Source organism: Caretta caretta, chromosome 11, assembly GCF_965140235.1.
Source record: "Caretta caretta isolate rCarCar2 chromosome 11, rCarCar1.hap1, whole genome shotgun sequence".
NCBI lineage: Eukaryota > Metazoa > Chordata > Testudines > Cheloniidae > Caretta > Caretta caretta.
Genome location: NC_134216.1, coordinates 32388350 through 32402329, shown reverse-complemented (window position 1 = coordinate 32402329; position 13980 = coordinate 32388350). Strand labels below are relative to the sequence as shown.

The 13980-nt window shown below is 43.0% G+C and overlaps 1 protein-coding gene across 1 annotated transcript in view; it reads right to left on the bottom strand.

Annotated features, from left to right (window-relative positions):
• TANC1 (tetratricopeptide repeat, ankyrin repeat and coiled-coil containing 1) overlaps positions 1–13980 on the bottom strand; it is a 212861-nt gene extending 198881 nt beyond the window's left edge. Inside the window, 2 exon segments of the mRNA XM_048869537.2 lie at positions 13735–13751; positions 13753–13980. Of these exon segments, the coding sequence (XP_048725494.2) occupies positions 13735–13751; positions 13753–13851 (116 nt within the window). The 5' untranslated portion in view covers positions 13852–13980.

Sequence of the window (13980 nt, the reverse complement as noted above, 5' to 3'; positions counted from 1 at the left end):
GACCTAACTCTCTAAGCCAGTGGTTCTCAAACTTTTGTACTGGTGACTCCTTTCACATAGCAAGCCTCTGAGTGTGACCCCCCCTTATAAATTAAAAACACTTTTTATATATTTAACACCATTATAAATGCTGGAGGCAAAGCAGGGTTTGGGGTAGAGGCTGACAGCTCACGACCCCCCATGTAAAAACCTTGTGACCCCCTAACAGGTCCCGACACTCAGTTTGAGAATCCCTGCTCTCAGCATCCACATTGAGCTGTAGCTCACGAAAGCTCATGCTCAAATAAATTGGTTAGTCTCTAAGGTGCCACAAGTACTCCTTTTCTTTTTATTAAAATGTTGTAACTCGCCCACTGCACCGAATTAATAACTCCACCTCCACAAGAGGTGTAGCACTTATGTTGATGCAGTGTCAGCATTACTTATGTCGACTTTAGTGGCCTCCAGGAGGTGTCCCATAATGCCCCACCATGAAAGCTCTGTACTCCGCTGCCTGGCAGCCAGGTACACAGGTACATGACCCTCCCCTTTTAAAGCCCCATGCATTTTTGAAATTCTATTTCCTGTTTGCTGGCCTTGGAGAGCTCACCTTGAAACTGCCCAGCTGACCATACTGCAGACACACTCCTGCCTGAGTACACAGGAGGTTGTGGATCTCCCGAGTCTGTGAAGAGAAGAGGCTGTGCAGGCACAGCTTTGAGAGAGCAACAGGAACATAAATATCTATGAGCAGATTGTTCGGGGCATGGGGGAGAGGGGCTACAAGAGGGACCCACAGCAGTGCTGTGTGAAAGCCAAGAACCTCTGGCAGGCATACCAGAAGGCAAGGGAGGCTAACAGTTGCTCTTTTACTAAGAGCTGCATGCCATCCTTGGCAAAGACGCTACCACCACCAAGACCCTGTGGATACTTTCGGGGAGCTGGAGTCACAGGCCCCCGGAGTGAACTGTAAGGAGGTGCTGTTGGACAAGGAAGAGGTGGAGAGGAGTATGAGGAACAGCAAGCCAGGATCTATTTTGACTCCAGAACAGTGGAGCCAGTCCCTCCAGACCAGCACAGGCGAGCCTGATGCAGGGGAAGGAACCTCTGGTAAGGATACAGTTTGCTTTGATATTGCAGGAACACGTGTTCATTTGCTCTTTTTTTATCATGCTAGAAGTGGCTCTGACTGGGGCGGTGCTTCGCGGTGGGAGAGCTGATCCCCATGCTGCAGGCCCAGTGGGAAGGACAAAAGGAGGACAGGCTGTGCAGCTGTTTCCCAGGGAGGAGCTACGTGCAGCTGCTGGAGGTAAGAGACAGGCTGCACCGAGTGCCTGGAGGGTGGGTGGAGGGAGTGCAGGGGGCTAGAGCCATGAGGGAGTGCAGGGGTTAGGGGAGGAGGGGGTGCTGGATGGGTTACAGGAACCCCCCCTCCAATTCCTCCTCTCCTGGCTCCCCTTCCCCCTCTAGCAGTGTCCTCTTTTGGGGAACCGGAAACACAGTAACTGTACGCAGAGCAGAAGCCCCGAGCCCTGGTGACCCATGGGGCAGAAGCCCTGAGTCCCCCTCCACGCCCCCCTGGCTGGGCCCTGGAGTTTTTATAGCACGTTGGGGGGGGAGGGGGGCTCAGAAAGGAAAAAGGTTGAGAACCCCTGTGTTAAACAGCCCAGACAAAGTTATTTACCCTAAATGAAGAGTTATCACCACAAAACACTTATTTGCCTGCAGTCTCATCTCTCTGGATAAAATTACTTAATTTATTTTCTAAAATGTTTTCAAGATCTATGAGATATAAAATAGAATTTACGCATCTAGGTGTCAAAATATGGAGTCTGGACACCTGATTAAGGTACACATTTGAAAATTAGGCTGTTGACAATTTCTCTTTTAAACTGCAAAGTCTTTTATTCCTCTTAATGGAAGCTTACACTGGCAAAACTAATACCATCATTATATAAAAGGCAGGCTTCTGCCCATTCTGAGATGACAATTTGACCAAAACAATCAGGACTCTAGCATGGAAAGCTATGACTGAAAAAGATTTGGGGGTCACAGTGGATAATCAGCTTTACATGAGCTCGTAGTGTAATGCTGTGGCCAGAAGACCGTATGCAATCCTTGGATGCATAAACAGAGGAATCTTAAATAGGAGTAGAGAGGTTATTTTACCTCTGTATTTAACACTGGTACGACTGCTGCTGGAATACTGTGTCCAGCTCTGGTGCCCACAATTAAAGAAGGATATTGATAAACTGGAGAGGGTTCAGAGAAGAAGTATCTACATGGACAACAATTAAATATTTGATTAAATATAATGGGCTCTTCAATCTGAGAAAGGTTTATTGTTCTAATTATATTTTATTAAGTACCTTTTACAATAGGGAAGAGGTGGGAAGGGGCAAAATAGTCTGATTTTTTTTTAATATTCAGCCAGTAAAATTTAAATGTAGCACACTAAAGACAATTGTCTGTTTTCCTGTCCTTGTCAAGAGTAAGCATTTACCATCCAACTATATTTTGTGAGAGACTTAAATATCCACCTCAATAGTGTAACCTAAGAAGGAAAGTTCCAATACACTGTTCTTCCTAGTCCATTTGCCTTCTAGCTCTCTTCACTGCAATTATTTGTGTAAACTAATTTATATTGAGGTAGCATACAGCAGCCATATTATACTATGCTAAGCACTGTACAAATACTTAGAGACAGTATAAGCCCCAAAGATCTTAAAATCCAACCTCTGATCCTACAACTTTTAACTACAGAACACTACTCACATAAGTGAGCAAGTGAAGTCAGTGAAATTATTCACATTAGTAAAGCTATACATGTGCTTCAATTATTTTTCCTCTCCTGCAGGACATGAACAACATATTCATGTCCCCAATTTCAAATATAAGTGTAATGTCCAGAAACGGCTTGAGGAAAAAAACTAACATGCACATACCAGAAAATGGAATATCTGGCATGCCCACTTTTTATCTAAGTTTTAGATTTGTCCAGCAACTTTCAGTGTATGATGGATAATTAACCCCTTGAAATCAATGTCTGCAAGGCAGATTTTATAGAGCTTAAGCCAGAAGGGATCACTGGATAAAAATCAGTATTACCCAACTTTATTACACAGAAAGGACATATAGCCTAAGCACAATCTTGTGTGGGCCAAACTGATTCCACATATTTTAAAAAGATTTAAAGTCACCTGTACTGACTTACATTTTAAGTTCAATTTGTTTTGTATGTATTTAGACAGATGATACTGTACATAGAAACAACCTATTTATACACTTGCGTAAACTAAAATGGTATAAACATGGCGTCAAAATGCTGATGAACTGGCCTTTAGTATACTGTAACGAAGCAGGCTGCAGGGCTTTATGAAATATTCTGGTGGGCTGTGTACAGCCCGCGAGCATAGGCTGGGCACCCCTGATGGTAGTCTGACCTCCTGTATATCACAGGCCATTACATTTGAGTACATTGAGTAGAATAACTTGGATTAGACTAAGGAATGGTCTACATTACAAAGTTGTGCTGGCATAACTATGTCAAGAAGGAGTGTAAAAAATTCAGACCCCTTAGGTGACATAGTTTTGCAGGTAGAACCCTCTGAAGAGTGCTTGTCAGCTTAGCTAATGACATTTAGGGAGGTGGTATAACCATGTCAGCAGAAGAACTCCTTCTGTCAGTATACACAACATCTACACTAGGGGGCCATGCCGGCATAGCTACGCCAATATAAACAGCGTAGTATAGACATGACCTAAAGCATTTCAGCCCTTAGGAGTCTGAGGGTATGTCTACATTAGACCTGGATGACCAGCTCAAGACTGCTCTGATTGATCTAGTGTGCTAAAAATAGAAATGTGGGGACGATGGCACAAGCAGCAGGAGGAACTAACCATCCTCAAGTACTCACCTATGGACTCAGATGGAACTGTACACGGGCAACAGAGAAACTGGCACAAATCACATCAATTTAATTCTGCTCCTGGGTAAAGCTATTAAATGAAGTAGGGGCAGGGGCAGGATGGATTCCTCCCTCCTCCCCCAAAAAAAAGCTGCAATAGTGGGCAAAGTATGAGCAAGCATCCCCTCTTCCCACTTCCACCAACAGGAGGATGAAGAAAGAGTTTCTTCTAATTTCTGCCAGACAGAAGAATGCAGCCTTTAGATTTATCATATACCTACCTGCCAGAAGCTGTTATGGAAAATGAAACTGCTGAGAAGGACCAGAGCAGAGCACCTAATTAATAAAACAAAGTCTCCCCCAAGAAGCCTCTTGCCCCTGTTTCAATCCCTATGTGCCACTCCAGCAGTAGACGGAGCTGAAAAGGCACTGCAAGGGATCAGAGAAGAATTTCCCCAGTGTAGGCACAGCTCAGGACCATCATAAGCTCTACATTACCCCCCAACCTTTGCAAAGCCTAGCAGAAGGAGTGTATTGGCGCATTTCCATGGTGCAAGCTGCTGTGAAGATTCTGAGCTCCTGCAACAGCCCAGAAAGAAATTGGCACAAAAAGGTGATTTACTTTAAAGCCACCTTTGCACCCCTTCCTGTTGTGCTGTGCCTCTTGGAGGCGCAACACGGAATCTGTGCCCTGAAGTCTTTCTGTCTCAGCAAGTGGTTCACAATATAGTTAATGGCCATAGCTTTGTGCACAAATAGCTTATTTCTACCAGCTTAGGTTAAAACTTCTCCAAGGCACAAAGTCTTTGCCCTTGGATTAGGTAAAACACTGCCACCACCAAGTGATTTAATAAACAATCAGGGAAAGGACCACTTGGATTCTTATTTCCCCAAAATATCCCCCCAAGCCTTTACACCCCCTTTCCTGGGGAGGTGTGAGAATAAACAAGATGAGCACAGACCAGTCTTGGATTTTTAAGACCCAAAAAACCCAATCAGATTCTTAAAAACAGAACTTTATTAGAAGAACAAAAAAAAACATAACAGAACAACTCTGTAAGATCAGAATGGAAGATAATCTTACAGGCAGTCAGATTCAAAACATAGAGAATACCTCTAGTCAAAACCTTAAGTTACAAAAAGACACAAAAACAGGAATACGCATTTCCTCCAGCACAGCGAATTTCACAAGCCAAAACAAAGAAAACCTAATGCATTTTCTAGCTAGATTACTTACTAACTTTACAGGAGTTGGAGGGCTTGCATCCTTGATCTGTTCCCAGCAAAGGTATCACACAGACAAACAAAAGCCTTTTCCCCCCTCTCAGATTTGAAAGTATCTTGTCCCCAAATCGGTCATTTCGGGTCAGGTGCCAGCCAGGTTACCTGAGCTTCTTAACCCTTTACAGGTAAAAGGACTTTGCCTCTGGCCAGGAGGGATTTTATAGCACTGTGTATAGAAAGATGGTTACCCTTCCCTTTATATTTATGACAGCCCCTTACACACAACTTTTAAAGCTAATTCTTTCATGTTTGCAAGGATTTTATAGAACAGGAAGTAGAAAATTACTGAGAATTTAATTTGTTATTTTATAGCGATAAAAGCTGATTAGAAATTATCAAAAGTCTGAACTGTTGTGGGGTTTCTCCCCTCACCCGACCCTTACTTTTTCATATTTATTTTATGTTAATTGCTGGCCAACATTTTAGAAGAGTCCAGGAACCCTGTTCTTACTAAGAAAAAACTCTCACTCTGACTTCAAAGTGAGTTTAGTCCAAGTGTGAAATGGTGCTCCAAGTATATTAATAAGAATAGAGATTCATCACAAAGATATTTCTGGTGCAAACCACAAAAAAAGAAGCACCTCTTCAAATTTCACATTTAGAATGTTCTGTGCATATGGAGTGACTTCACAAAAAATGTCAAACTGCTTCCAATAATCCTTTTTCCACTTTAATTTAAAATAGTCAGAACACATTGGTCTTATCACTAGCACTGGCTGGGAATTTTCTGATAAACCAGGGTTTCATTGGAAAACACTGATTTCTCAAACCAGAAACGGTCACAGATATAGCGAGAGTGGATTCAACGAACTTCCAATGAACCACAGGCAGGTCTCCGACAGAACCCAGCCTGGTATCCTGCCATCTCACCTGACAGACTGCTAGGGACTGGGGTAACCCTGAAATGCAGATTGCCCAGGGACAGGGTCCCCAGGTGTTCTGGGTTCCAGCTGCGCAGCAAGGAACCTAAAAACCTGAGGGAACCCAGCTTGAGATCAAATCAGAATAAAACCAAATTTCAAAATTTACTGCAAACTGGGAATTCCAAGTTTCAGCCAGCTCTACCTATCAATAACTTCTCCAAGCAACTTTTTTTTAAAAAGTCTGAATATGTAGAAACTAGTGATGGGCTCAAGCACCATCATTCAGATCTTAACTTCTCAGAAGTTTAGGGGTGTTCACAGTTTTGGTTCAGGCCCATCTCTTAAAAGCAAAAAAAGAAAACAAACTTGCAATGAAAGAAACAAATTTATCTTATTGTAAGTGAATGAAATAGTTAAGGGCACAATTCAAAGTCTTCAGATTAGTTCGCATTGTAAAGAATTCTTCAAATGAAGCAAAATTGTAGTAATTCTGAGCCAAACTCTCAGTCTCCAGATTTTCCAGCAATTAAAGACTTTTGCAGTTTAAGTACTAAGTCAATTTCAGAACTATTAGCTGTCAGTTTTTTAATGTATGTAATACCTATGGTTTGTTAAAACTAAATTAAGTGCATTAAATATGCTTCACCAAAACTACTAGAAGCCAATACAACACAAGAAGTTTCAAAACTTTGCTAAAGTAATCAGAGCTCCCTATAGTTTGCCTTCAGCCATAAAACTGCGAAGTTTACATTCACACACTAAACAAACAAACTTTCTTTCAGGGCGTTTCCTATGTTACTAACAAGTTTCAGCTTCTCTCTTTTAAGATCTAAATTTAACCAAAACTAACATTTAGTCAATTTAAAAAAAAGCCCTACAACAGCAACACAAACATCCCATCTTACTGGCTACCCTGTTTTCTTCTTTGCAATTTATTACATGTATGTCCCTGTAAGAGATTCAGTAAATAGCAAAGTTACTCCATCACCACCCAATGCTGTGTTTTATATACCAGTATGTGCAGCTAGTACTGGCATTCACTTTGTTTAATTAGACATGTAAAGGTGAATGAATGAACTTTGCAGAAGGAAGTCAGAGGTGCAAGCAAAACCTGAGTCACCAGTGAGTTCCAAGAGTAGATCCATTTACTTAAGCCGGGGGGGTGACGACGACCCTCCTTACAAGGTCTTCAGATTTTGTTATACTTTCACTTAGAATTTTTAAATGCTGATGTATTTTCCCCACACTATTAGTTTAAAATGGCTTTTTATGGAAAGCAGCAGAATTAAAGTAAATGGCTACATTCCTTATAAATCAATCATTCTCTCCCGCATTTCAAAATTGTAACTTTTAGAGATCTATCATAATGCCATACACACAATAAAGTAAACCATAACAACCTGCACACATGCACGCACACAGCCCAACTTGAAGTTAAAGAAATTCACAGTGGATGTCAGAACAACTCATTTTACCCTTTTGTGGTCTGATTATTGCAATACTAGTGTGCTCAGTGTGGAGTAAACACAAAGACACACACAAAGACACACTATCACTGTCCCAAGGTGCTTATGATTTAAGGGGCTGCAGGAGTAGGCCCTTATCACACATGAGTAGCCCCTACTCATACAAGTAATTTCTACTGACTCAACAGCAGTACTGCTGACATGATAATCAAATCTCATAGTCGAGTAGATATCACTTATTCATTTTTATGTTGTACACTTTTCTTTGGTAGATTAACACTGACAGTCTTTGTGGAAGAACTGCTTGAAAACAAACAAAAAAAAGATGTAAATGAAACAATGCTTGGGACTCCAGTCAGAAAGCAACATATATACCAAAGGCCCAATTCAGAACTAACATAATTCCACTGTTGCAAGTGGGTGTAACTTCACTGACTTCAGAGTGAATCTAGGAAACGCACAACACAGAATCAGCAGAGTTACATAATTTACCAGTTCCAGCTTTTAAAGAAACACAGAACAGTGGAAGGGAAAGGGGGGAGACCACAAATCCACACTTTATTGTAATTTTGTATCCACTGTGGTTCTATATAACACCAAAGATTACTAGAACTGAAAATTAGATTTAAAAAGGTCCCTATTTTCCATTTACTTTCTTATTTTCACCTATTGTTTGTATTGCAGTGGGGCTTAGAAACTCCAGTCACAGACTGTTAGTCACATTATGTTAGTCACTGTACAAACACAAAATGATGAGAGTCCCTGGCCTCAAGAGCTTACAGTTTTGGCAGGGATTTTCTAAGGAGCCTAAAAGGGTGTTCAATGAGAGCAGGGAGCCTAACTTTCTTCCACTCCTTTGATAAAATCCCAATTTTACATATTTGACACCACTTTGGATACAGTCACTCTCTCCCTTGCTGGAGGGAAAAAATTAATTATAAAAACCTCTTATGAACACCAGCAGGGAAGCAGAGAACAACTTTTTTTAAAAAAGGAATTTTTAATAAAGTAGTTCAGGACATTACTTAGAGAATACAAAAATCCAGTTTCTGATAAAGCAGTTAGCTGATTGCTAAAGGTTAGTTTAAGGTGTCCCTTTAATGGAATCGCCTAGTTTTCCAATGCTAGTGTTACCTCCACTGGTGTCATACTTCCAAAATACTTTAAGCATCAAGCATGTCTTTTAAAAGTTTAACAATCAAAAAGTTACCTTGTAGAAATGTAGAGCATTTAGCTAGATAAACCATATCATAATTTTATTTTATACTGATAGTAAAAAAAAAAAAAAAAATAGAAAGTGCTGATGGCATACCACCAAATCAAGTTGTATAAATGTACACTAAGATAAGATGGATAAGTTTTCCAGTTTAAGATGTAAAAGTGGCAAGCAACTGTATTAGTCCAATGAAAAGGAATTTTTAAAAACAAGTTAAAAAGCCCACAATATGTGTATCATCTGATCTGAAAAATCTGCTTGTAATGTATTTCCGATTTTTTTACTGGACCGGTCTCTTTATGAAGCCATTGGACAGAAAAGCAAAAGGCAGGATGTTAGTTTAGGTGTTGCAATAAAATTCAAAAATGAAGAGATCAAGGGGAAAAGATGGTATTTTGCTGAATTATTGGACTCAAGGTAATCTGGGTTCTACTTTAGATTCTGCCACAGACTGTGAAACCTTGGGCAAGTCACTTAGCCAATGTCCCTTGGTTTCATCCAATATAAATTAGGGATATCTAAAAGGGGTGCTGCGAGACTTAAGTTATTGATGTTGACAGAGCATTTTGAGATCCTTGGATGTATGTTTCAGCACCATACAACCATGAATTATATTATAACCAGGTACAAGTGTTGGAGTGTCTCCTTACAAAATTTCTCTGATTTACAGTGACAAAAGGCTCCACCAAACACGTTAAAAAACAATCGTGAAAGAGCAATAAAAACAATACAATAAAGAGTAGGCACCCTAAAGTTGCCAGTGCGATAGAAAGTGTTGATTATTGTGCATATTAGGAAACTGATGCCTCTATCTACCTCCCTTCTTTAGGAGGGCATGAGGCAAGATCAGAGTTTACAATCCCTTTGTACCCAGATAGTTTTTAAAATTTCCCCATTTCAAAAAGAGTAGTTAAATAAAAAATGAAATGGTCTCTGAGAATTATCCACTTGTTGGTGTGATTCAGTCCTTGTTTCACATCATTCCTTTTCTTCATCCACAAACTAGAGATACAGTAAGCCCCAATGACTACTTTGGAGTGCCTACAATCTGAAGCATGACAATGCCTCTTGTATCTGCACACTACTTTAAATATAAAAAAATTAGATATTTGTTAGGTAAAAGGATATATATGTGTATTTTTATACCCAATTACTATAGTGTGCAGGATAAATAGCTTGCCAACCTTCATGTTAAGGCAAAAGAACTCAGAGCAATACCAAAAAAAAAAAAAAAACCACCACCACCCCAAACAACCAATCCATCCATTATCTATTTTGTTTTTTTGGGGAGGGATGAGGCACACTCTCTTAATTAACATCTGAACTGACTTTTCCTCCCATTTTCTAGAAGATAAAAGAAAAAACAGTGTTAGAGGCTTTGAATACCATCTTTTAGCCGAAAGAAAACCTTTAGAGCAAAATTAGGTGTTTAGAATACTACCACTGACATAAACTTTAACTTCTAGCAGTGTTAATAGGAGTCACAACAGGCCATGATCATATTCTTATAAAGATGCGAGTTTGAAGAGTTGTTGATTAACATTTTGTTGCCAAGGAAAGTATTAATCCTGATAATATGAAATTCTATAAAAGAAAAAGTGAACAGTTCAGTTAAGAAAACGATTCAGAGTAGCAGCCGTGTTAGTCTGTATTCGCAAAAAGAAAAGGAGTACTTGTGGCACCTCAGAGACTAACAAATTTATTTGAGCATAAGCTTTCGTGAGCTACAGCTCACTTCATCGGATGCATTCAGTGGAGATTGCTCAGATGTCTTTAAAATAATACCATCAGATCACAAAGTTGCCATGGCACCAACTACAAGACTGTGGTTGGAGAGACAAAATGTCTCTTTATACAAGCTGTTATGGGAAGCTGAGCAAGCTTGGCTATGAACCAAATATGTTTGGGCTCTAGAGTGGACATAATTTATCATCATTTGGACATTCCACTGGTTAACTAAACCAAGAAAGCTGGACAGCTCGCACATTATAGCATTCAGATAAACAAACCTCATATAAAAAGAAAAGGAGTACTTGTGGCACCTTAGAGACTAACATTTATTTGAGCATAAGCTTTCGTGAGCTACAGCTCACTTCATCGGATTCATCCGAGCTGCAGCTCACGAAAGCTTATGCTCAAATAAATTTGTTAGTCTCTAAGGTGCCACAAGTACTCTTTTTCTTTTTGCAGATACGGACTAACACAGCTGCTACTCTGAAACCGCATATACATTCCCATACCTGTATGTTTACACTGATAACCTAAAGCTTATTCACATGTATTCACTTGCTTTCCTAACATAATTTAATAATGACACTATTTCCCCATCACCTATTGTCAAATCACAACAATTAGGAAATCTCTGAATAGGTTCATTTTTGGCAGTTATGTATCAGAAACTACACTGGGAGGAAATTCTGAAGGATGTAAGATACCACATTTATTTCCCTTACTTCCAGATACTTTTAAAATTAAAGCCATCAGGATATATTTAAAGACAATAGCCACCAAAATTTTTGGCTGATGTAGGAACTTTAAAAACAATTGACATGCAACGTGATTACCCAGTTTAAGACTCTTTAAATAGTCTGGATGAGTAAAGGACTCAAATACTATAAATGAGCACCTTCCTGTCGCTTGCAAATTCTTTCACTCCTACCAATCATACAAGTCTTCTGTAAAAAGAAATCTCAGGTTTCCCAGTTGTAAAGCAGTAGCACACTTGCTTTGCCAACCAGGATAATTCGCTTCCAAAGTAGATTACAAAAGTGCCACTTTGGCAGATGTCACATGACAGGAACAAAATCAGTATCAAAAACTAGATGAGCTGGACTCCCTTCTTCCTAGCCCCCTTCCCACAGAAGTACACCTTTCAGCTGTGTTCTATTTCCAAGTACACTTATTCACATAAAACCCAGATTTCCCTCCATCCACCACACAAAGAGAGTTATTTCACTCTTTCTATGCCAGTTACTGACATCAGAAGTGTTAAGTCATTACAATGAGGTTACAGAAAATTATGTGAAATACATGTTAAAGAAACAAATCCAATATGATTTCTATTCCTATTTGGTTTCATGCCATGCCTTTCAGTTCATGGAAGATTATGTTGAGAGCCGCAAATGCACAGTAACTCATCAGCTAACATATCTTTTTATTCTTTTTAGTTAGGATGAGATTATGAGACCTGGATTCACAAATTCAGGCAACAAAGCCACCTTTGATATTCACCTTTTTCTTTATTAAGAGATGGTACTAACTGAAAGTCCTGCCTTCTCCCCCATGCTGCCACAAAACACTTCATATCCTCCTTTGGGGTAGCTCAGTTTATCTTTTAACAATAGGGAAAGACAGCAGCATGTCACATGGCATGGTGGCATATGCCCATTCTTTCTATGTGGCTGCAGTTGCTGTATATACTTGATGAAACAAATGCAAAGCAATTTTGTAAGCTTCTTAACTACCCCTCCCTCAAATATCAATTAAAAACAGAGCAAACATTATCAGACCAAGATTTCTTGATTTCAGAGTCGTTCCCAGGCTAAGCAGAAAGTAGATTTTATTTGTTCTCCTGGAAACATCAGAAAAATCCTGAACTAAAAGATAGGGGTAAGCCATGTCCTTGTGAGTAAAATCCATGGACACGATGATTCTATAAAAACTGCACAAATAGGAGCCTTCAGCTTTCAGTTTGGAAAGGGACAAGGCTTCTTAACATCACTGTTCCCTCACTGCACCAGATGCCAGTCCAAGCTACAACCAACACCTGCTTTTTTGCCCCCCATCCCAACAATGCCTGAGCAAAGGCAAGGCTATTTCCATCAATGGCCCTCCTTTTCCCTTTCCCATATCCCACCTATGCCAAAACGCCAGGCAGAGCTCAGCTCCCCAACCCCCAAATTCTGCCCAGGTGTCAGCCCCAACTCTCCCCTCCTCCCCCCCCCCACCAAAAAACAAACAAACAGGGTAAAGGTACCAGCCCCAGCCCGGCTTCCCACCAGTACTACGTCCAGAGGTCTGCCCCAACCTATCCTCTGCCGCAAAACTTTGTCCATGTGTCTGCCCCCCATATACTATGTCCACCCGCCAGTCTGAGGCCAGGCCCATACAGTGTCCACATGCCAACTCCAGCCCAGCCTGGCCCATCCCAAGTGCAGGGGCCAGCCACTGCCCTCACTCACCCTCTTCCTTCCAATACCGTGCCCAGGTGACAGCCCCAGACCCCACCCCCCACCGTGCCCAGGCTCCCCAGACCACTCACCCATATCGTACCCAGACGCCAGCCCCAGTCCCCCAGTGCCAGTGTTCAGGAGCCAGCCCCAGCCCTGCGCCCCCGAACCATGCCCAGGCACCAGCCCCAGCCTCAGCCCCAGCCCCGTGCCCAGGCGCCAGCCCCAGACCCCCCCCAGCCCCGTGCCCAGGCGCCAGCCCCAGACCCCCCCCCCAGGCCCGTGCCCAGGCGCCAGCCCCAGACCCCCCCCCAGGCCCGTGCCCAGGCGCCAGCCCCAGACCCCCCCCCAGGCCCGTGCCCAGGCGCCAGCCCCAGACCCCCCCCCAGGCCCGTGCCCAGGCGCCAGCCCCAGACCCCCCCCCAGGCCCGTGCCCAGGCGCCAGCCCCAGACCCCCCCCCCAGGCCCGTGCCCAGGCGCCAGCCCCAGGCCCCCCCCCAGGCCCGTGCCCAGGCGCCAGCCCCAGACCCCCCCCCCAGGCCCGTGCCCAGCGTTGCCGCTCGGCAGAGTCAGAGCTTAGCGCCTCCACCCGCAAGTTACCTGTTAGCAGAGCGCCCTGCTGTTAAGCGCCAGGAGCCCCCTCAGGTTTCCTCCTCCCCCGCCCACGCCGGGGCCCCACGCGCGGAGCCGCGGCGGGGCAGGAAGCGGCGGAGCCGGGCTCCCAGGGGCACAGACTTGCCCATGCACATTCCCAGCCTGAAACTTTCACACACACTTTCCAGCCCCACCCAGCCCCGGCAAACCCTCCGCGGCGAGGGGCACCGCTCGAGCGGCGGCGAGGGCACTTACCTCCCTTCCCCGCGGGGGCCGCCTCCTCAACCCCTCTGCCACCTCGGGCGCCTCTGCCTGGCCCTCGGTGCGTCCCGAGCTGGGCTCCTCCGCAGGCAGCCAGCGGGATGAGCTCATTGGAAGCAGGCGGCAACAACAACCGCCGCCTTACGCAGTCTCCCTACGGCCGCCTCCCTCCCCCGAACGGACAGACTCCTGCTGGGGGAGGGGAGAGAGCTCCTGAATAGCACCCAGCTTACGCCAAAT